General features: G+C 46.1%; 1 protein-coding gene across 1 annotated transcript in view; it reads right to left on the bottom strand.

The window, feature by feature from the left end:
• Position 1: 1 nt before the first annotated feature.
• LOC130203040 (DNA polymerase zeta catalytic subunit-like) overlaps positions 2–23,761 on the bottom strand; it is a gene marked incomplete at its 3' end in the record, with an annotated part of 48,282 nt that continues 24,522 nt past the window's right edge. Inside the window, exons 2-20 of the mRNA XM_056428935.1 lie at positions 22,181–22,370; positions 21,918–21,992; positions 20,248–20,408; positions 18,384–18,525; positions 16,788–16,882; positions 15,203–15,307; positions 14,406–14,490; positions 11,144–11,286; positions 10,381–10,509; positions 9,433–9,664; positions 8,788–8,930; positions 3,762–7,557; positions 2,297–3,198; positions 2,095–2,180; positions 1,776–1,901; positions 1,024–1,216; positions 652–766; positions 387–502; positions 2–12 (exon numbers count right to left, since the gene is read on the bottom strand). Of these exons, the coding sequence (XP_056284910.1) occupies positions 2–12; positions 387–502; positions 652–766; positions 1,024–1,216; positions 1,776–1,901; positions 2,095–2,180; positions 2,297–3,198; positions 3,762–7,557; positions 8,788–8,930; positions 9,433–9,664; positions 10,381–10,509; positions 11,144–11,286; positions 14,406–14,490; positions 15,203–15,307; positions 16,788–16,882; positions 18,384–18,525; positions 20,248–20,408; positions 21,918–21,992; positions 22,181–22,370 (6,845 nt within the window). The remainder of the gene's footprint in view (positions 13–386; positions 503–651; positions 767–1,023; positions 1,217–1,775; positions 1,902–2,094; positions 2,181–2,296; positions 3,199–3,761; positions 7,558–8,787; positions 8,931–9,432; positions 9,665–10,380; positions 10,510–11,143; positions 11,287–14,405; positions 14,491–15,202; positions 15,308–16,787; positions 16,883–18,383; positions 18,526–20,247; positions 20,409–21,917; positions 21,993–22,180; positions 22,371–23,761) is intronic.

Raw genomic sequence — 23,761 nt, 5'->3', positions numbered from 1 at the left:
CTTTGGAGTCACCTGAGGACACGCACAGAGCCAGACAGACAATTACAGAGGAGGAGAGGAGCTGCCAGAGGCTCCCTATTCAGCTAGTAACACAGTACGTGTGCGTGTGTGTGCACAAACACACACTTTCTATCATCCTGGATTTAATGATAAATAAGGGATTGCTCAAAAACAATCGCTTACTGGAGAAGAAAACAAAATGGCACTACAGTCGATCAGTCTGATGGGGGAATATGGACATTCAGCAGCATACGATCAAACTAATCACACCGATCATTACGTCTGCAACATCCTCTAAATATTCTATAAATTAATACTTGGCCGTAGGACAGGTCGCCTTTGCTTCCTGTTGACTTTCAGAGGAGCAGCTTCACAGGCGGCCCTACCTGGCACTCGTGACAGCTGCTGACACAGGTCCACGCCGAGCGCCGCAGCCCGCTGGAAGAGGTAGCCCCAGGAGCGCATCTGTACCTCGTACCCTACCAGGATGTCCGGGTCGAACCTGACAGAACACAGACCACGTTTATTTTTCCGACTGGCGAACGAACATGTGCAGGTGATTGCTCAGGTTTTTATTTCATGACCCAAAATAATGTTTTTGAGCAGTATGTGAAGCTGCGCAAACCACTTGCTCGGGATACACATACACACCTCCTCATGACGGTGATCAGCTCCTGAAAGAGCACCTTCTCGTCTGTGGCGTAGATCACCTGCAGCCCAGAGACACCCGACCTGACCAGCAGGGGTGCTGTTCCTCTGTGACCTACTGAGGTTGTATGGTAACAGATTTGTCAGTAGGGCTGTGTAATATATGCCATACAATATACATGGTTAAATCTAATTTTAGGAAAAAGGTAACTGTATAAAGAACACCTCCATTCCGTTTTATTTTGTATGCAATAACAACAGAGGGTTCTGCAATTGCAAAACAATGCTGTCTTCTTAAAATACGGTTACTTATTTATTACATCTTAGTGCAAATATTGTCCTCTTCACCACCGCTATGATTAAGTGAGTTTGAACCTTGGTCACCGCTTCGATGGTCTTTGTCCACCACGATGGCGCCCGTCAGCTGGGTGCTGTCGACATCTGGCAGGGGAGCATCAGAACTGAGGCAGTAGAATAAGGCACATATGGGGTCGAACTCAGGGTCAGGCTCGAGGTCACGTCGGGTTCTTGCATGGAGCTCCATGCCTATCAGTGTTAGGTGTTGGACCTGATGGTGGGGAAGACAAAAGACGATGTTGGCGTCCAAGAGGGGAAATCCATCTGAAGCCACTGGACTTGAGTCCAAAAAAGGTGGTCGTCTTCAGAAGCGCTTTAGGCCGCGTGAATTTACACAAAAGATCCGGCAGGCATTGCGCTTTGGCGTGAGCATTAGACATTAGAATGTGCTGAGGTCCCAGATGTGCCAGCATTTCTTTTAGCTCGATGTACAAAGAAATCTTTAGAGTCCTTGTTCTGGAGGTTAATATTTGAAACCACAAAGGGGTTACTATGACAACCAGCAATTGTGAGACATCATGGTATCAGCTGAGGCCCTACTGCACATCAAATATTTTTTATAAATCCTGATATGTAATTTTGATATTTTTTATATCTAAATATAAACGTTATGGCACAATAACACAATTGGAAATGAACAAATCTTGGCTTTTTACTTAAAATGGTATGAACCTAATTAGATTGTATAGTTCACTAAAAGATTCTGATTCAATTAAATATCTATCTCACTCCGACCTTAAATAGTAGACTGATGTCATCCGTCTGCTCACCTCATGCAGAGCTTTGGCATCCTGCAGGTTTTGCATGCTGATTTTGAAACCGTATGAGTTGGCTATGCTGGGCCCTTCAATCTCAGAGTTATCATTCTTTGGCACATTCAAAGCAGCAAACTGGTTCTGTGGAGGACAAAGAGTACACGAGAAACATCAAATGAACAGCAAAAAATATGATGGCTAAATTCAACAAGCTAGAGGCATAACATCAGGTACATATGATGTTTCATGCTCAGCTCGGGTATTAAAACCATTTTCCTTAAGACGTGGCGAGGTGTCTAAAAAAAGAAAAAAGAATCAACACTTGTGGTCCAACCTTCATCTGTGTGGTTAGCAACACTCGTCTCAGTGGGTCCGCATGGCTTCTCCTCCTTTGCTGGAGTCTCTGAGAAATGGGATCCTCTGCAGCAGGAATATGAAGCGGGAAGACAACATTCAGAAACAATCGCTATTATCAAAGAATAAGACAGCCAGGATAAATTCCTGGCACACAGATTACAGGCAGAACCTTTTCCTACCCTCAGATATGGGCGTGCTGCACACTGGCTCCAGATCTTCCTTGCTTCTCCGCCGCCTCCTTAAAAAGGGGGTGCTGTGAAGGAGATGGGGACTCGTCCTCCCCTCTTCACTGGGACTGAGATGGAGGAGCGAAGGACTGGGATTCTGCCAGACTCTCTCCTGGGAGTTAGAGGGCCCAGGTGACAGCAGTTCTGGAGAGTTTTTGCTTTGCCGGCTCTCGCCGAGTCGGTCTGGCCCCAAGGGACTGGTCTGACAGGACTGCTGCCAGGGAGGCAGCCCTGGGGACTCTGGAGAGGGGGTTTGATCGTCACGATCGTCGTTCTCTTTGCGCTGCTGCTCAATATCCACACAGCCTTCATCCGAAACTGGACTCACCGCTGCGGATTCACAATGAGAGCCTGTGTTCTTCGTGGGTGTTATGATTAAGGACAGGTTGCACTTCTTTCTCCTTTGCAGCCTGATACCGGAGAGCCTCTCGCAGAGCTCCACCTTCACGGCTGGACAGCCGGCAGCAGCTGGCTGCTCTGTTCTTTCTGGGTTCCCCTCCACGTGCAGCCCAACCCTCTCCTTCTTCAGCAGTCCTTTTTGTAAACTCTCGTACTGTTTCCTGGCTTCCAGCCATAGCTGCACACGCTCTCTGCTCGGTGGGTTTTTGCAGGGGAGAAGGATGACTTTCTTGTCACTGGCGGAGGTCGGGTTGAGCTCGGTGTGGTCCTTACTTTGCTCTGAGGCCTGAGCGCCCCATGCTTGGGGAGATGAGGTTATAGTGATGGCGGGGTGCGTCATGGCTGCAAACGCCGTCTTCCAGAAATGGAGGCCGTCCAAACACAGGTCTCCACTGAACTCTGCTAGCTCCTTCGTCAGCCTGGTATGCACCATTAGCTTACGGCCGCCAACTTCCCTGGAGAGAACACAGATGAGTCTATTATCAATCACTGCAGCTTTACAACTTCAGAAGTGGAGAACTTAGCAAAAAGCTGGTCATTTATTAAATGACTAATACTGGAATTTGTTATGCTTTGAAATTTAACTGAGAATAAATCTGCTAAATGTATCGGTGTCCACATTTTTATGTTTAACATAAGGATCCCCTAAATTAAAATAAAATAATTATTGAAGAATAATTCAATGGTTAGTGGACAAACTACGGAAAAGCAACACTGCTTCTATAACACATATTTAGCATTCTCATTTCTAAAAGTTATATTTACATTCAGTGTATTATGCGTTTCCTCGTCCACCATATGGAACAATTAGGTCTCCATTGTGCTTATAACACAGAAACTTTACACAGGAGTTTTAAGGGACAACTTACTTGTATGCGGAAATATATGATAACAATTATCTGTGTGACTAAAAGTGCGGATAATAAGTCAGGCCCCATTTTTTACATGTACATTTAGTCCACACATGGATGCAATGTCAAAAGTAATGACTTTGTGCTGATGGTGCATAAAGCCTTACATTGGTTTCCCTGGCACATCAGAGGGGTTGCTGCAGAATGGCTCCTGGAATGTGGCCTCCGACATCTCCAGGTCCAGCAGAGTGCCGAGGATCTCCTCCCGACTTGGAGGGGACATGAGGGGCTTGAGGACGTGGGCTCCACTTCCTGCTCCCCGCAGCAGCTGGTTTGCCCTCACCTGGGATAGTGAGCTGATGGAGCGTGGAGAGCTACTAGGTGTAGTTGACGTAAGTCCATCAATGCCCTCCAGAAGATCCCCTGTTGGAGAGCCCTCGTGGTCGACGAATGATGCAGAGCTCAAAGGCAAAGGTAGGACAGAGTCGAAGACGGAAAAGAGCAGCTCTTTTCTCTCACAGTGGAAGTCTTGAAAGGGGCTGAGGGTGTGGGCTTTACCTAAAGAGAAGTCCCACTCTCTGCTCTTGGTTTTCTCTGAGTCGAGGAGTGTGAGGTTATTTGATACAGACTCCCCGTTTTCGGGTCTATCAAAGAGGTCTGGGCTGACGGGCCTTGCTTTGTGCCAGTCAGAGCCCCTTTGAAGCTCCTCCCCAGAATCAAATAGCCGATCAAGTTTCTTCTCAAAGCCCAGTGCCTGGGCAGATACAGCTTCCTGGTTGACATCACTCAAGAACTTAACTGGTAAATTCTTGTCAGTCAGGACAAACTGACTGCCACTGTATGGGCTTGAAAACTCTGTCTGATCAATGGCATTTATATCAAAAGCATAGTTGTGTGGGAGCTCAGGTGACAAGCTGTCCTCTATGTAGTTGCAGCTGTCCAGGCCTGGGTCTGACAGGAAGATGGGGCAGTCATCAGACATGTTGCCTTCTTGCTTCACCGATAAATTTGGCTCAGTGCTGCTTGCTTTGCCTTTCCTGATTCTGGGCTTTTTATCCTTGGGGATGGTAGATTTTGGGGCCCTGGGTTTCCGTGGAATGGTGGAGGGAGCTCTTCTGGATCTGACTGGTTTGGATGTTGGATCTTGTAGTGCTGTGGCCTGAGCTCCACCAACCACTTGTATAGGAAGAGCATGTCCCTGCTGCCTCTTCTGGAGAAGCTGCTTGAGGACAGCCAAGCCAGAGGGGGTCTCAGAGAGAGTGGGGATCTGCCCATTCTTAGGGCCTGAGTGTGGGGAAGCTTTGGAGTCTTTACCGTCTTCCAGTAGTGGTCTACCAGCCAGAGGAGATGGAGGAGCCGTGCACTTTTCTTGTGAAGCCTCTAACTTTACCACAGTGGTCTGGCAACCCTGCTGCTTCAGCTCAGCCGATACTGAAAAGCTTTGATTGACCTCCATGATGGAAGTCTCACAGTCCTCAACCTTTGGTTCTATAGACTGGGCTACTAAGTTAGAGTCTGAATTAGATTCTGGCTGCAAACTACTCTGGCTGTTGCCATCTGTGCTCATTGGCTGCTGAAATGGAGGGACGTCTTGAGAGGAACTCACGGACGGGGGTACCTCATCCTCCAGGAAAAGAAGCTGGGAGTTGTCTTGACTCGAGTCATTGCTTTTGTGTTCCTCGGTTTTCTTTTTGCGGGTCTTTCTCGGTCTTGTGGGGGTTTTAGAACTGTTGGAGATGCGTTCTGTTTTATCTTTAGCTTTCTTCCTCTGCTTTGGAGCAGCACCACTCCTTGATCTTGATTTCTCTTTTTTGGTTTCCTCCTCCGGCTTAGTAACAGACTTGCTTACTTTCCTTTTAGCGTCTGTGGATCTCTTAGGTTTGGCAGTTTGACACTTTTTTTGTGCTCTTTTGGTTGAACATACTGTGTGTGTCTTGTGAAAAGCAGAACTAAGACATGGATCACTGAGTGGGTTCATCAGCTGTTCTGAAGTCTTGGTGTCCATGAGAGGGTCACTTGGGGACCAACAACGAGGGGGTGATGAGTTTGTAGGACTTGGGGATCTATCAGAAAGGTAGCCCAACTCTACCATGACATCAGAATACTCATGGTCATGGTCGTCCGCAAGCTCACTGTAGCATGGCATAGGGGGCGGTAGAGAGGGCAGAATTGGACCTCTCTGACAACCTTTAGTCCTTTTGACTCTGTCACCCTGTCTGACTTGAGGTTTGGAGGAGTTGCAGATCGTTTTCTTATTTGTGGAGTTGACCTTCGCCTTTTTTTGGGGTATTTTTTTTGCCTTTGGCTCAGAAATTGGAAACTTGACGGCAGCGGATTCTGGCACCGTGGGCCAGAAATTCTTAAGAGGCGCTAGTTTATTGTACTGATCGAGCTTGTCTGACGTCAACATCACCAACTGCTCTTCTGCATTCACTTTGGACATCTTCACCAGCATGTTTTTCTGTCCTTTGAACCGGTTGATGATAATGTACTTGATAATGATAGGGGGTTCCTTCCTGCTGCGTTTCTGGCTTTTTACTTCCGATCCACTGGGGACATCGATGTCCTTAAACCGTTCTTTGACGGAGGCTGGATTTTTAGAACGATTGGCACCTGAGTATTCTCCATCCTCGCCATCAAAGATCATCTTCCGTTTGGCTCTCAGGGTGTATTTACTACCAGGCAGCGCAGAAGGTTTAGTACAGGTGACCGTTGCTGATAAATCATGAAATGGGCTTAACCTATCCTCTGCTGAGTCTTTAACTTCTGAGGAAAAACTGGAGACGGTGGTGATGGTGGGCTCTGAAAGTGGTTCCGTTTCTTCCATCTGTTCACTTCCAGACCTATCCTCACTTTGTGGCTCCTCCTTTGTGATTGGCTCCTCCTCCATGATTGGCACATCTTCAATTGGCTTTGCCTCTTTTATTGACTTATTCTCCAAAACTGGCATCTCTTTGTCTACAGTCACTGGACAAGCAGGCATGGTTGAGGTGAGGCACGTGCTATCCTGGCTGTCAGAAGTAGAGCTTTCAAATATGCTTATTTTATTCCTCTGTCCAGCCATTCCCAACCCTTTTTTATACACGTTTAGCCTAGACCTGCGAGGCTGGGCCTGTTCAAGCTTGCTGCAGGGATCTGCCGGCTTTTTGCTCCCAGCTTTCTTCCTACTGAGGCAGTTGGAGAGGATGACACTTGGGAAGAACTTGTAATGTGCTTCCTGCTGGGCCACAATAGTCCTCTCAGTCTTGTTTTCCTGATAGTCCTCGTACCTGATTTTGAGTTCACCGACATCTCCCTCCTCACTGTCCTGGCCCATTTCTTCCTCCTGATGATCCACCAGGGTTGACGGGGCTGAGGAGATGTTCCTCAGGATGGGGCTTTTACCATCCTTCTGGCTCATGTCCAGCTCTGTCTTAGCTGAGCAGTTTCTCAGCTCTGAGTAACAGAGAGAGAAGGTCCTATGGTTCTGGAGAATGGACAGACAGTTTGTTTCTACATTCTTTATGCTGCCGTACTTCTTCCCGTTTTTGGTGACCATTCCGTTACCAAATGGGAAACTTTCTAGATCGGTCTTGTCCAAAGCTATGGAGGTTTTCTTGTCATATGTGTACAAGGGCCGTATGTTCTGTTTGTCTACGCAGATGGGAGACACCTCGGGGTGACTGGATAACTTGCAAGGGATGGGGTGTTTGACTGGCGGGATGTAGGGAATCTCTTTATTAAACTTGAACCCTGTTGAACATTCACTACTGCTGTCCTGGCTGCTTTTTGATTGAAAGTGCTTGTCAAGTGGTTGCTCCGTGTCCAGCACATGAACTGGTCTGTGCTCAAGAAATATCTTTGCTGAATTAGGTGGCTCCCGGTGAACCGTCTCCCCGGAAAAGGGATTCCTTTTTCCGAGCATCTTCTCTGAGACGATGACAGAAGACTGGGTCCTGGAGCCACTGTCCGTTAAGGATGAATCTATGAATGGAACAAAAAAGAGGCTCCTGAATAAGGGTTACCAGAAGCAAAACATTTATTTAGATCTTCAGAAAAACATCCTGACTAAGTTAAGAGAAACCTAAGGGGTGTCAGTTCTAACTTTAAGGCTGCGTGTTTAATAGTAACAATTCTTGCAAAAAGTGGCAAAAAGTAGTTCCTAAGTATGAGAGAATGTAGAGGTTCTACTCACAGTCTGTAATGTGCTGCAGGTAATCCATCTCAACGCTTCTGTGAATTCATTTTAAAACTAGCGCTCATTAAATAAGAATTCAATCTGCTCACTAACAAATCAAACCAAACCGTTAGCACTGGAGATGTTGGTTGGCACAATTCTAGTGGGAACTGACCAGTTGTCTGACAGTTTATTGGGTGCATATTGAATCATCTCCAAGTGCAATTATCACAAGAATAAAAGGGAGTATATATATATATTTTATATGTGATATGTAAAATTGCCTCTGAAGTATGACACACAAGTACAAATCTTGACAAGTAAATCTTTTTTTGGGATGTATAAAATCTGTAAGACAGTTAATATGAAATCTATTTCATCCATGTATTAATAATTTGCTCCTCAAGCTCCCGTTAACTAATGAATATATTTTAAATGTATATACTGACGCAGAAAATCACTTTACAAACACCATGTAGACATACAGTAGTAGTTCATGAGCTCATCCATAGCAATGGGGTCACCCCCCCCCCCCCCCTCCACACACCTTTTAGGAGAACAAGTAGCGGTATGATACCTGTTTTAATCAGAACACATACACTTTACGTCCCGCATCTCTTTCACCTTGAGTGGTAGGTGTGAAGTGTGCAGACTGGTTCACACCAGCAGCTGCGGCAGTGTAAAAAGACTGTCTTATTAAAACAAAAGCCTGATGCCATAATAAATAACGAGAGCAAATGGTGCACACGCATAAATACACAGGTGCACTCATGATGCCAAGAGTTAATTGACAATAACTCCAGGGAATCAATTACAATCCCAAAGTCTTGCACCGTTTTAAATCACCGCTCCCTCACGCCGAAATTACATCATACAGCCAGAACCTCATGTCAACCGAGATTGCTATTGTGCCGCCGCAGTCAGATCTGTATTCTGATATCCTTGTTGGAACATCAGCGGGGGAATGTAAGATAAGCATCAAAGCCGACCGACATCCAAGACGTCATCTCAGCACGCCACAGCACGGGGTGACTCACCGCTGCTCTCGTCCGCGGCCCCGTCGAGCTGGGGGATGGACAGGTTGGCGAACAGAGAGTTATTCCCACTCCACTCCATGTCTTCGTCGGAGGACTCCTGCTGCTCGTCGCTGAAGTAGTCGTCTGGCTCCTTCGCGCCGGGCCTGGATGAGAGGAGCACTTGTTGAACAAAGCGCAGGCAAAGCACACAGCTTGGTGTCTGCTGGCTCCCGGTCACAGGAGAATACACACAAAGTGGAGACTATCATTTCTACTTTACCGTGATGCTGTATTCACTTACATTACTATTTCATAAGACGGGTAGAGACTGTACAGACTCATCTAAATTTCATCAGCCTTTTTACTATCAGAATCAAGCCAGATTTCTGCCAGATCAGCTGCTGTTTGACATTCAGGTCCAGATATTCTTATCTTGCTTTGAGTAAACTTGTTGTTAAAAAAAATACATTAAGTGAAAGCACAAGCCAACAAACTAAAACAACAGAAACTTTTTTTCAAATGAGAATCTAATTGAAAAGGTAAACAAGACAGCAAATCTGATCACTGTCGGTGCCAACTTTCAGTCTTGATCATTTACACTTATTGATGGTTTCATAAAACTATATATTTCTGCCAATTTCCCACTCGGATACGACAGAGACTTGCCTTGGTGACGGAGAGTTCTCGGGAGGCTCGTTGTCCCACCGCTGGGACATTACGACGCTGAGCTCGGCCTCAACCTTGTCCAGCTCCGGACTTTCCTCCTCCTCGTCGCTGTTGCAGCGGTAGCTCCGGTCTCCAGGAAGTGACTGGGAATTCTGTCGAACGGGGTTCCCGCAGAAACCATCATTCTCCAGCCCTGCCAGCAAATCGAGGATGGCTTGGTCCTGGCTGCTGTCTGCACAGACAACAAAAACAAAACATTTAAAAGACTAGAATGGGCACTCGGCAGAGCGCATACCTTCGCATATCACTAGATTGGGCATTGAATTATGAACATTTTGGCATTAGTTGCATGCCAATTGGATAAAAATTGACCGCGCTATGGTAAAAAGAAGATTTTGACCTTTTCATGACTTTGACCTTTGACCCGATCGATCCCAAAATCTAATCAAATGGTCCCCGGATAATAACCAATCATCCCACCAAATTTCATGCGATTCGGTTTAATACTTTTTTAGTTATGCGAATAACACGCATACAAATAAATAAATAAATACACAGCGATCAAAACATAACCTTCCGCATTTTCAATGCGAAGGTAACAATAAACCACTTAAATCAAAGCTATGAATGACATAAACCTTTTGAACCCTAGACTTTTACATCCTTTATTTACAGGCTTTCAGTATTAGTCAACATTGCCATATATATTTATTTTTCTGGTATAAGATGAGCTACTAAGAAAGTCTATAGTCAGTGTTCCAAATATATATAAACCATCTGTGTGTGTTAGAGTCTTGTGAGAATAACTACAAAACACAGGAGAAATGCGTCTATTCATGATACAGACACGGAGGCTCCACATCAATGTATGTTTTAAATAGTTATTCAAACCAAATGAAGGAGAAGAAAGGAAGCAGACTGGAGCGTTTTGTGGATCCAAGAGGATACCTAAAAGGGGCGAGTGGTTGGCGTGCTGGGTAAGCGGGAGGAAGGTCTGGCTGTTCTCCAGGAGACTCAAGATGGCCTCCTCATCCACGACGGCCTCCTCTGGGACTTTACCACTGCTCCTCACAGAGTCTGTGGGGGGGGGGGGGACACAAGAGTACTGTCAGCATCACACTTTATACGTCAGGCAGACAGGCCGACCTGGACACACAGATGCACAGACACACACACACACAGAGTGTGGTTCAGCATGAGGTCAATGAGTTTCTGTGCGCCTGCAGGAGCCTTGGCAGAGAAGAGTGCAGGCCGATTAGGCTAATGCAAATCTCAAAGTGGGCTATGGCAGCTACGGAGATGCGATGAAGATGCTGCAAGAGCTGTGATTGGTCTACTCGGGCTGCTAGTGTTCAAGTTCAGTCACCCCCACCCCACCAAAAACATAACGAATGAACATATGGGATGATCACAAATCATAAATTATACTCAGGACTCAGGAGCGAGACAAGGCAAACCTTTGTATGGTCGCACCATACCAACAAGAATGAATGGCTGTAAACTAATTACTTATATCTTTAGTTCCTCCCCCTTTAGTTTGACAAAACAAAAGGTCTATTTACTACCAACCGATACAATCAGAAGCTCCAGGCCAGAGAGTTCTGTCACATTGCTCTTTGCATGGGGTGTACTTTTGCAACTCTCCATCACAGATACTTGAGATTCTACTTCCGTGTGCATCCCAAACGTAGACGGGGTTGGTTTTCCTCACCTGGCTGCGATTGCCTGTGCACCTCCACAGCGTTAGCCGGGATACACGGCGGTCCCTCTGGGGTCAGCGGGTCGGAATGGAGGGTCATTTCACCGAGTAGATCCTCCTGGTCCTCCCCGTCGCTAAGGGGCGAGCCTTGTGTCCTGAGCAGAGGGCAAAAGAAAAAATGAAGACCACTCCCGCACAATGATAATTCTTCTCTTTTATTCATTCCAACACATGAGCCGTAGTAGGTTTGTCAGCTTGGCCGCTACTTGAATCTCAGAGCAGAGGACCTTCTGGTATCTGGCCCCCATGCAGTCATGTTTTATTAGCATCTCTTTACTGTGGGTCTTAATCAGGGGAAGTGCTCTGTTTACTCTGTGTGTATGTGTACACAGAGGTGGGTGTGTTGCTGCACATGTGTGGAGAGCGTCTCTAGTCTGTTAAGTGTTCTCTGTGTGTGTGTGTGTGTGTGTGTGTGTTACGAGAGGAATATGAATGGAAAACGGGCAGGCGGCCAAATCGGGGCTTTGTATCCCTCCAGATCGCTCTCAGCTACAAGCTGCCTATCATGCTCCTTTACCCATGCTGCCCTGCTGCATCGCCTAGCAACTCACCACTTAGTGACTCTGAAATATTGAAATGCAGACCAGGCAAAAATAAATAAAATAAAAAAATAAGAAAAAAGGAGTTCCACTTTAGGAGTCACTCCTGGTTAATCTAAACCTTGTGTGGAAAAGGGCTTTTCCCCACATATGATTTAAGATTGGAGCAAGTCAAATCCTACAATGAGCAGCGTAAACTGAATATGAAATGCCCTCAAGCTACTCTCATGCTAATTCAACCCCCTGTTGCTCCAGAGATTCAGTGGACGTAGCCATGCATAGTCTATTTTCAGAGGATAAATTCATGCTTTTACCCTCCCCCCAACAGAATTAGCGCATACTGTATATGCACGTTTTTTAAAGATGTGAAAACCTTCTATATTATATATATATCATATTTGTGGACCCCTTGTCCCATTCCCAGTGGACAACAGTGTGCGTTCAATGTGATGGACGTACTTATTCCGTCTGTTCAAACTCTCAAACCAGAGTTGGTGATTTTTGAAACGGTACAAACTAAGAGGGTTTAGATGAGTTTTATTCTGTTTCTGTCGAATTTGAGTCAAGGAGGTTGGCGTATTATTATAGTGTCCACCCTGGTGTCAGGTTTCCCACTGAAGACAAAAGTTAGATGTTAGCGGGTGTTACGTTGTTTTTTTTTAGTCCAGTGGGAAAGGGGCTTTAGAAACCCACGGTGATGAAACACACTGCGAACCCTGGGACGGACAGGTGAAGCTGTGCAACCGTGTGTCGGAGCCCAGCAGCAGCACGCAGGAATAAAGAAAACAACCGTCCAGATAGACATGTGGCAGTGGCAAGCCACGTTTACTGAGAGGTCAAAGCCAACGAGAGAATGAGATAACGCCATCTCGCACTAAAACGATAAATCCAACCTGGTCAATGATGTCTCTTCTTTTTTCTTCTTCTTATTTTTACAGAGGTGATGAATGATGAAAACACATGAAATCAATGGGGTTTTTCTTATCAGCTGGCGTCTCGCTGCTACTCGAGGACGACAGCGAGAGAGATTTTTACTGCAGTCTCATTGTCATTCAGAGAGTTTGCCCTGCCGAGCCGTGTGAGGAAAGGGCTCCAGAGACGCTGTCTGGCTGTCTCTTAATTAGTCTGCTAGCTAACGACTTTAGCGAGCAACGAGGGAGCGAGGCCTGGCAGGCGTCGGGAGATTACCGCAGCGATTAACACATTTCGCCAACTAACCACGCCCCGCCCCCATTCGCTGCCTGTACTGACTCTGCTTTGAAGTGACACGTTTTAACAACAGCCCTAAAAAAGGCGAAAATACAAGGAGGGTGGAGAAAGAGGACGGGAAGATATTTCATTGGAATGAGGAAACAGAAGCCCCTCCCATTCACAAACATTTCAATTTTTACATGTTGTAATATTTAATTTAATATTTCTGATGACTGAAATTAAGATGATGATGCCTCTTAGGGTGGGTGAGGCATATGTTTACACATTATTTATCTTGTGTTGCCGCAAGACAACATTGTAAAGTGGATTTAATTTATTTAGATCAATATATGCTTAATAATGAAGATGTTGTATGATTAAATGATGCCCCTGGTCAATCTTTCCGGTATTTCCCCCACCCCCCGTCAACAATTCTCAGCTCGCGCGACAGAGCGATGCGCGCGCCGGCATCGAATCTCTGCCGTGATGTGCCCTCTCCATCACCCCCGTCCCCCCCCAGTCACTCGCTCGGCATCAGAGCTCCGATGCGGCGGCGCCTCGCTCAGCACGTGATGCGCGCACACCAGGGTGGCTCACCTCAGCTTATTAGGCTTTGGCACCAACAACATGGCTAGCGGCAGTCCCGCGCCTGAAGCCCCTTGAAAAAACACTGAACTGATGAATATTATTAAAATCAATCAAGAACGTAGGGTTCGGCTTGTAGAAACATGAAACATACTATGAGAATATATTCGCTGCATGCACATGAACACAGTTTTTTTTTCCATCGCAGACTTTTTTTGCCTTAGGCGCTCGGGATTTGTCATAGGCGCTCGGGAAAACGGCTTAGGCGCGCGCCCAAATGTTCTCTATGCAGGAAAAACCCTGGTGTGTGTGTGTATGTTCCGTCACTCCACACCGAAAGCCCACACTTTTCCCACACCACATTGCGCTCCCCCCTGTCCCCCCGTTCCTCTCTGATATCAGAGGTTAGTGAATAGAAGCCACCTGGATCCGATGCCGAGGAACGGAATGACACGGCTGCCGGGCCGACTGTACTTTTATTTATAACAGAAAATAATTCCATGCCTGTCCATCGCATGGAAACCCCTCTCTCTCTCTCTCTCCCTTCCCACACCCTTTTTCACCCCTCTCTTCCGCGCTACGCCCATTTCGTTTCACGGGGGAAACAGAGGACGCTTCATTTCGACACACAGAATCAAAGACGAGAGAGACTCGTGATGAACAAGGTCGGAGAATGTGGGGCGCTGATGTGACTGGGAGCATCTTGTGCTTATTTATAAATACATTGTTTCATAAGTTCCAGCTTCTTGCCAGCGACTCTGGCATTCTTCAGTGAAAGGGGAGAACAGTGACTTAAAAAGAATTTGAAGTTGTTCCAAAACATTCTGGCGAGCCCATCGGTCCCGCCCCCGATGTGTCGCCGGTGACAACAGAGCGAAAGAAAAGGCAGAGGAACTTACACGTCAAACTCATTCTCTTTCAGGATCTCCTTGAATCTCTTCATGAAGATCTTCTCGCTCTCCGTCGAAGTGACGAACCCGCGATCTGAAAAACATCAGACAAACGGATTCAACATGACTGTACATGTAACATGAATGTAATGTCTATGAGCCCTGGACATTAACATAACCTCTTTCCGATCCCTGTCACATGTGAAAGTGTTTCATCACCAACAGCAGCAGATGCTCTTATTTGTAGTTAGAGAATAAAGTTGTTTGGAAGGTTCCTAACAGAGTGAAACGACCTGCAATTATTTAGGTGGCAGCCACGATAAAAGCTGGTCAACTTTTCTAAATGCTGAGAAACGGTGCTTCAATGCCTCCTTTCTTATCTTTTAGTAGAGGATACACTGGACCACCCTTTAGCAAAGGAAAGGAGATAATGCCGTGCCACAGTTCAGCCGGCGGATTCTCCTGGCACCGCTCCCTAATACCTAGCATCTTTCCGCGACATCATGACGCTCTCCACTGAGGTCAAGGAGAGGCGGTTCGGATGAGACATAAAAAAGGGCACACAGCTTACTTTAGCTGAGCTTTGAAGATTGAAAACGTTTTTTTTCTACAATTTCTTTTTCAAAACCTCCACTCTTGGTTTTCCAACCCTTAAGGTAATTACAATTACTTAAAACTTTGAAAGTGTAATTTTCATAGTTTGTGGCTCATCATTTGCAGTTACAATAGCACTGAGAAGAAAGAAGCAAAGTAAAAGAGTTTCCTGTTCCTTTGTTTAGAACAGTTCCCCCTGTGGGTCTGCTCACCTTGTGACTCGGGGGTTTCTATGTGGGAGACCTGGTTCTTCTCTCTCCTCCTCTGCTTCTCGTCCTCCCAGATGGCCTGCAGACCCGGGTTCCTGCCGATCTGATCTGGAATCAAGTTTCAAGTTTCAAGTTTTTATTGTCACATCCCCTTTTATACAAGTATAATCGGTTCGTGAAATTCTTATGTGCAAAACACCCGACAGCAGTAGCAGACTAAAAAAAGGAATAAGAATGAGAATAAACTATACAATATCCACACACAAAAAAGAAGAGAGTCAGGGGAGAGTCGGAGCACAGTGGGTCAGCTAACAATACCATCAGGCTACATTGATGTTTACATGAGTTCTTGATGTTTTAGGTATATTTTAATGTCCGGCGGGCCTGATGAATCAAAGTACCGCCAGACTGTACAACTCAACCCATTCATAGTATACGTACATTTTTAACAGTGCTGGGTTTAGTTCACAGCTATAGAGCAGATGGAAAAGTATGAGTCAGAACACAAGCACTGCCCCGGAGAGGCCTCTCCTTTCCGTTCTCCACTTAGACTTGTTGTGGTTTACGATTCTGATTTAAATCACAAGGACTAACTGCGTACTTACAGCCTCCGAGCAAGCTAAAGGAGGGGGAAAAAAAGCCGAACCGGAAAGCCTCATACTGACAAGGACACATTTACTGAACTGCACCAACAAACCCTGCACACGTATGTCTTCCAATGAACCCGCTGGAGAAATGTTTGACTCCAATACCAACAAACTACGTGTGAGCAGTAAAATTGCAGCCTTGCAGCTGTGGTTGGCTTTGACTGAAGGGATAGAAAAAAAATGTAAAAAAGCACAAATAAAACATGTAAACCAGCAAAGAGCACAAAGACAAAGTCCCTAAATCCAGAGATTTAGGCACATTCTGTAGAAAGATGCATAACCAAACACAAGCAACAGTTGCATGTGTTTTGGGTATGCATTGCTTTGTCAGATAACGCCATCCTGCTTTCTGGTTTCTGTGATATATCAGTCCATCCCGGATCCCCTCTCTGCTCCCCTGTGACGGGAGGCGTTAGGCCGGCGCCGCGCTGTTGATGCTTGCTAATGGATTTGATGTGCAGAGATTGTCAGAGGTCATCTCAGCCAAATGTGTGACACTTAGGCACTGATGATTCAGCAGACGACCTTCCATCTTCATGCTCACCCGTCTCCTTTCTCTGACTGTGTCAGAGTGGCCTAGAGCAATGGTTCTCAAATGGGGGTACGTGAGATTCAAAACAAATATATTTAAAATTCATATCAATTAAAAAATCCTTTGAAAATTGTCATTTCATGAATAATAACAACAATTGAAGGGTATGGCTTTGTTTTCTTTTGTTGTCGCCTGAAAGCTTATTGGCTGGAGAAAACTGAATTTGATATATTCTATATTAAATCAGACACTGATGACACAGTGCTGTGTATTACATATTTGTTTCAACCACAAAGGATTTGTGCTGGTTAGGGGGGACATCACTGAGAACCACCGGCCTAGAGGACACTGTGGCCAAGGCTGTTGGAGGAGGTGCAGTGAGTTGGAGCGTTGCCCCGAGTGATCTTACTTTCAATTTCCAGGCGGTTGAGGACGTCGACAGCCACAGCATCGACCTCCAGCTCACAGGTGCTCTGCCTCGCCACCTCATCCAGGATGAGGGAGCTGCGAGAAAACGGAAACCAGTGCTGTTAAAATACTTCAAGAAGGTGCTGCAGGAAATCACACTGTACTGCTGGCTAAGAATGAATGGAAAGAATAAAGAAAGTTAAGACTTTTGTAGATTTTTTTGTCAGACACTATTTTATTTTAGAGACATGGGAAGCTAAATGACGGCGGAATTAAAGTGCAGAATTTGTCTAAGTAACCTAATGAGACAGGAAGATTGGTGGGAACAGGAAACACCTTCAAAAACGATTGAAAAATCCACATTAATAATACACAGATCTCCGCAATGAGACACATCCTGGAATTCCACGCGTGCGCAACAGATTGGAGGGTCTACGTGTGCCCATTGAGGTCCCGTGGACTCTCGCAGATCCTTGCGTTCTGTCTGCAGTCAAGAATGCGGCAAAAGTTAACAAAAGCTGGGATTTATTCATGTCTGACTTTAGAGGATCATAACATATAAGGTATGAAAGGAATCTTCAGATGCTCCGTTACATCTGTATGACCACGACAAGGGCCAGAATTTGACCACTGCAGAGACTACTGTAGGTAGGGCTTGTTTTTAGCCAATAGCCTGAAATGCCTCCTGCTTATGAAGTCGTTGTTGATCACTTGCGGCCCCCCGAGGAGTGTGGATTCAGCATTCGATGAAGGTATGAAAACAGTCAATAATGCTGTTTGGCCCACTAGCATGCGAGATAAGCCGTTGACAGACAGATTCATTCCGCACAAGCTTATGCCTGGCTGTGATAATTACAGGATATTAGCATCAGAGACCCCCTCATTCGTAAGACAAAGATGGGGCAACTGTTAGGTTGTAATAGTTTATTTTGATAACATCTGCAGAGGTCTTATGTTTTAAATTAATACATATAGAAAGATATTATAATAGAAAATATTAGGGAGAATATTGATATTGTTATTAATGTATTATGAAGCATAGGGGTAATGTTTACTCTATGCAAATGTAAATGGCAAGAATTAATGTATGTTGCATGAGAGTGACTGTATGTTAGTATTATAGATTGACGAGGCCGGTTGAATTCCGTGAAGTGACTTACAATAACAAGAGACTTTTATTGTGAAAGTGAATTTAATGCAGACAATAACAAGACGGGACTCTTATTGTGAAAATACTCGCTTAGCGACTTGACCGGAAGTGACGTTTTGACCGGGCCGGTGACATTGAGTATAAAACTCCGTGGATTAGAGAAATCGGGTCTCTTCCACAGGTATTCTCGACGCCGGAAGGAGGGCGGAGGAGCCGAAGAAGAGCACGATCGTGAGCCTTGAATGTTTGTTTTACCCTTCCTGCCATTAAATGTTGATAACTTAATTCACGCGCGTGCGGAAGCCTGTTTTCCATCATTTGCGAAGTGCCCAGTTTCAGAACTACTTTACACAACCTATGAGGAGAGAATTGTGGAACGAGGGCTAATCAGGAACTTTACTCGCAGTCAGAGCTAACGCAGCAGAGGCCCGTGCAGGCGGGACTCACCAGGGTATGGCGTTCTCCTCCCAGCGGACGAAGGTGCCGCCCAGGGCGCTGTCGCTCAGCTTGGAGGAGCAGGGGCTCTTATTGGTGCTGATGCTGGGACGACCGCCGGGAGTCGGCGTGTCTGCGACCGTCGCTGCGTCTTCTGGAAAACATACACGGTAAAGGGCACGGGTCACGTGAGCTCCAAAAGATCTCCAGGAGATTCTCTCTCCCCCCCAGCAAGAAACTCCCACTGTGAGCAGACTGTCGGGTTCACTGGCCGGAGAGCAGACACCCCGTGTCCTCACTTTCAAAGAGGCAGGACACGCTTGGAACCACATTGTTCAAACCAATTCATCTGCCGGGTCAAGGGCGAGCTAAAGGACCAGGCAATGCGACGGGATCACGGCTGCACCATCCCGGCTCCCTTGTGCCGCTGCTTTGCACCGCCGGTGTTTCTTGAAGTAGGAACTTTTGCTGAACAGCAACGATTGTGGCCATGAATGGAAAGGTGTGCGTCAATATCAACCGAAATATGAAAATATTATATTTCCTTAGAAACAAAAGAAAAGTTGACACTAATAAAAGAGAGTGCAGGCTAGATGAGGCCCAGACCACCGGCCAATGTGGTCCCATCAAACACGTCTCCTGGTGACATCAGGGTGTGTTCTTCCATGCTGAATTACACTGTAAAGTAGCACAGGTAGAGATGAATCATATGGTTGGTGAACTGATGGCAGTAATGGTGGCTTAAGGACGGCGTCCATCTACGTATTGTTTGCTAAATTAACCTTATATTAGCCATTATTAGGCACGTCTTGCAACTTCTATAGTTTAGTTCACTCTCACAACAAGAGCTCTGACATTATCTTCATTTCTTTTTTTCTTTTACTTACAGATGCTGTATTTGTACCTACATCTCCAGTCATAAAACCACTTTTGAAAGAACGCTCTGATGAACCAGCTGTTGCTTCCTGCATGGCTAGCTAATGCCCATGGTGGACCTCTTAGCAGCTACAGAGTCAAATATTTGCCATATTGAAGTCTAATAAGAGTGAATATGGGTCTCGCTCTGTGTCTGCTGGACGTACATTGGCCCCGGTTTGCGGACGAGATAACAGATAAGACGGTAACCGAGAACATATCATCACCGTTTGCTCTACGGAGAAGAAGTGACGCATTCAACTTCTATCCCGGCGTGAACCCAGGAACCCGTAGATATCTGTATCGTCACTCAGACAGACACAAGACAGACTGCCTGCTGCACACAATAGCTGTGTGTTTGTGTTTGTTTTAAACAATCATGTTTCTGTAGAAGCTCCCAGGACTGATTTCCAGGAGCGAGTGGGCTACCACTGGATTTGACTTTTGTCCCCTTGGTGAGTAACGCTGAAAACGGAGCAGAGAGAAACAGGGAGAGAGAGAGAGAGAGAGAGAGAGAGAGAGAGAGAGAGAGAGAGAGAGAGAAAGCAGGACACACACGAAAAGTGGAAACAGCGCGATGTCGCCCGTAAATTAATGCAGGAACAAACACGAAAGGAGCCATTTGTCCGGAAATCTCCTGCCCTAGTGCATGATGGGAAGGTTCCTTGCGTGACCTATCTCATGGAACTGCAAACCACATGATCAGCTCTCAACCCATGGCTTGGTTGATTATGACTGATCCAAATGTAATCATTACCAGTGGAAGTGTTCGCTACATTTAGAACAGCTTTGCTGGGGGACATCCACGTCCTCCTTTCTCACTTGTTTGAGTTATTGTGTGACTTTGGTGAATCCTTCATACATTTACACACCAAAAAACCAGCTGATTGAGTTGTTTTGTTGCTGCCGTTCAAAAACGTGTGTGTATTTGAGGGCCGAGTGGGTGCCGTCCGTCCCTTACCTTTGCTCCGGCCTCTGCGGAACTTGACAGCCCCCAAGTGAAGCAGGTTCATGCCGTACATGTTGTAGTCTATGAAGAGCTGCAGCAGGTAGGGGATGTGGCCTTCGTGAGGCTGGTAGCTCTTGTTCATCACCGCTCCGCTCTGCAACAGCTCACACACCCTGCAGCACACACAAGATATTCTATCATGAAGCACATCAGTCACCTCGCACACGCTTACTCATTCAAGACAATTACACAAATCTAGCTGTCATCTTTTCCTTCAGCTACATAATGACTGGATGTCTGCGGCGGGTGCCACAACAACTTGGAGACAACTAACCGTCCTAGATTCGAACGCTTGTCAACGGGCTTTCCTGCGATGTAACTTTAACACACTACCGGGACTCAAACGGGAATGCGTTGTCATCTGCAGTGGCCATTTTTTTCTTTTGAGATTTTTGAGCGATTTCATATTTTTCATTCGTTTTAAATCTATAAGCTGTACTCTTCACTTGGCGGAATATCAATATTTCATGTGTTAAAAAGGTCAGGTGTGATGTAAACATTGCTGCTTTCTTAACTTTGTGTATTTGTCACATTTTGTCATACAGATAGGAAAAATGTGTTTGAATGTTTGCCATTTGTATTAAAATTATAAATTGTACAGCAGCAAACTGCCCAAAAGAAATTAAAATTCAAAGTTATATTTTAGTTTTTGACACCAAATTGGTAAAAAAAACAGGAAATAAAATGTCCAGATTTATAACAGATATATCGAATAAAAATGTAAAATTAAATTAAATTGATTAGCCCCATTGTCAGTGTCGGCATATCCGTAGTATATTTGTGACGTGAAGAGGCCCTTTAGAACCGGAGACCCCTCAGACATTATACATTAGGCAGCCTTTACGGATTCAGACGTCATACAATTGTCTTTGACATTTAGAATCCGCAGAGCGCTTCTAAATATATAAAAAGGTAGGCCTTTCATTAAAATAAATATTGAACCTTCTCAGAACCCTCCTCAACCACAGAACAGTGTGCAGTTACAGTTATGGTGGTTGGATAGACGAAGAGCAGCTCGCTGTGTGGCGGTTTGAGCTCCGTCTCCTGGAGTCATGACCCCCTTTAAAAAAGCCAGATCCCTGACTCGCAGAGGAGACACCAGACCTGCCATTCCAAGTCTATTTTTTTCCCCTTCTTGGCTCCTTCCTCTTTTCAACCCCCTCTACTTCCTTCTCGCCTCCCTAAATCTCTCTTCATTGCTCATTAGCTTGGTCCCTTGCTCTTTCTCTATCCCAATCTGTATTTTCTCCTTCTCATCTCTCTCTCTTTCTCCAATCTCATCGTGGTATACATTGTCCTCTCCTCAAGACTCTTTCATTCACTGTCCGTCCCTCCCCGTGAGTCATTCGGCTCTCTGCCAGGCAACTCATTGAGCTGCACAACTCCACTCACTCTGTCGCCACCAACACCGATCATTCTGTCAAATAATTCACTGGCTTCCCTGTGATTCCATGCACCTCCCCCTCTCCCCCCACCTCACACACACACACACACACACACACAAACAACTAAATACGCTGCAATTGATTTCCTTTTAGTAAAGTGGCGGAGTCAGGCGACATCGAACAAGCTGGAGATGATCTCCATTGGCGTTTGAGCGCATCGATCTGGCGTAACCTTACCTTTTGACCATCTGAGGATTGTACAGATAGATCTTCATAAAGTGCTTCTCCTTCGCGTGGTAGCCATAAAAAGGCCTGAAAGACAAAGAGAGGGCCCACATTAACATTGAAACCTGGATCATTCAGTATTGTACAGTAAGGATGTCCCCATTTTGTTATTTTATGAATTTGAATAAAAAGCGCCCTGCAGTCCCGTCTCACACTAATCTCGCTTCCATCCGCTCGGTCGTGTTGGTAAAACCAGAAAATCCAGAGTAACTTACATGCCAGAGACCAGCACCACCTTGAACACGTGCTGGGCGCCGGAGGCGGGGTTTCCCATGGCAACGTTGAGGGCCCTGTCGATGCTGAAGGCCACCTGCCGCAGGTAGTGCTCCGGCTGTTGGCCGTGGCCATCGTACGGTACATAGATATAGGGGAACACGCCGTGGAGGTGGAGACACGTTTTCTGTCCTGCAACACAACAACAATTCATTAACATCAGTGCTTTCAAAGAGTCCCACACCGTACTTACTGGTGCCACGCTACAATAAGGCGGCCTTTCCGTCTCCCTCAATGCACCCGGTAGCCAACCTGGTGTGAGTTCACGGAGCCAAAGGTTAGAAAACGCCTTTGCATTCTTACAGTGAATGAGGTCACACGAGAGACACAGGTTTCTTGCAAAACGGAAAATGTATTTTTTTTTTTATTGGAACAAAAAAGGGATGGATTGCAGGTTTCTATACTGGCATTGGGTTATTTTGGTCGATACCTTAAAAAGGAATCAAGTGCCGATCAAGGCCCTATTCCCAGTGTTACAGGATGAAATGAATCAACGAACTGTACTCTTATTCCCAGCATGCAGTGAGAGACATACACACAGCCAAGCAGCTGGACCTTCGATATGACTTCAACAGAAACTAGCACATCGACTGACAGGGAGAAAGTGAGACGGATGAAGTGTGCAGAGGGTTCAGTCAACCGTTTTCTCTCGTTCCCCTCCCCCTGCTCCTGTACACTTTCTGACCAATCGCTGCAAGGCACCAGCAACACAGATGGATGAGTGCGACAACAAGCCTGTAATGCCATAAAGCTGCCCATTAGCTGAATAACTACATAGAAACAGAGAGAGGTAGAGCGTCACTGGGGGAGATCGTGGGGGGATGGAGCGGTGAAGTGAGGTCAGCCGGCGCCGAGGAAGAGCGAGAGAGATGCAATATTTACAACAGGGGGGCGGTGTGACGTCATCACTCCCCACGGCACGCACACTGCTGAGAGTCATCTGAGGTGAGGCGGCTCTGCAGACGGCGCACTCCCATTCATTACCGGCCCAGGCCAGCGGAGGAGGGGGGAGAGGAGGAGGCGGATTAATCGGGTTACATAAGGGATAATAACGGGGGTGTTAAAATGAAGACAATAAAAAGGGCTGAGGCTTGCTGAGCTCCCGACTCTCTACAAGTGAGTGCTGGACAGGAGGAGGCAGTGTCGAGCCAGAGGAGCCACTCTTGCCCTGGACGTGTCTGCACATGCCCCAGAGACATGCCCACCTGCCCAACCCCTCATCACAGCTTCAGGGGAGAAAGGAGTGCTTTGAGACACCCCCCCCCCCCCCCCCCCCCCCCCGGGCACGATCGTCAAGATTGCTTGACCTGAAGTGGCGCTACCAAAAGAGGAAGAGAAATATTGTGAGGGCGATGTGAGAGGAGAGCGTGATGCTGAGACGACGATTAGGAACATCATTTTTAGATAAAGCGGGAAATGAAAGACTGTAAGGCCGCACTGTGAACAATCAAACACACATGGGCAGATATGGTTATATTTGAACCTTAGTCTGGTCTTTAAGAGGAAAATTAGCTATTATGCTT

Source organism: Pseudoliparis swirei, chromosome 12 (genome assembly GCF_029220125.1).
Source record: "Pseudoliparis swirei isolate HS2019 ecotype Mariana Trench chromosome 12, NWPU_hadal_v1, whole genome shotgun sequence".
In the NCBI taxonomy this organism is placed as follows: domain Eukaryota; kingdom Metazoa; phylum Chordata; class Actinopteri; order Perciformes; family Liparidae; genus Pseudoliparis; species Pseudoliparis swirei.
Note: the sequence above shows the minus strand (reverse complement) of the source record. Positions and strands in the feature narration are given on the sequence as shown.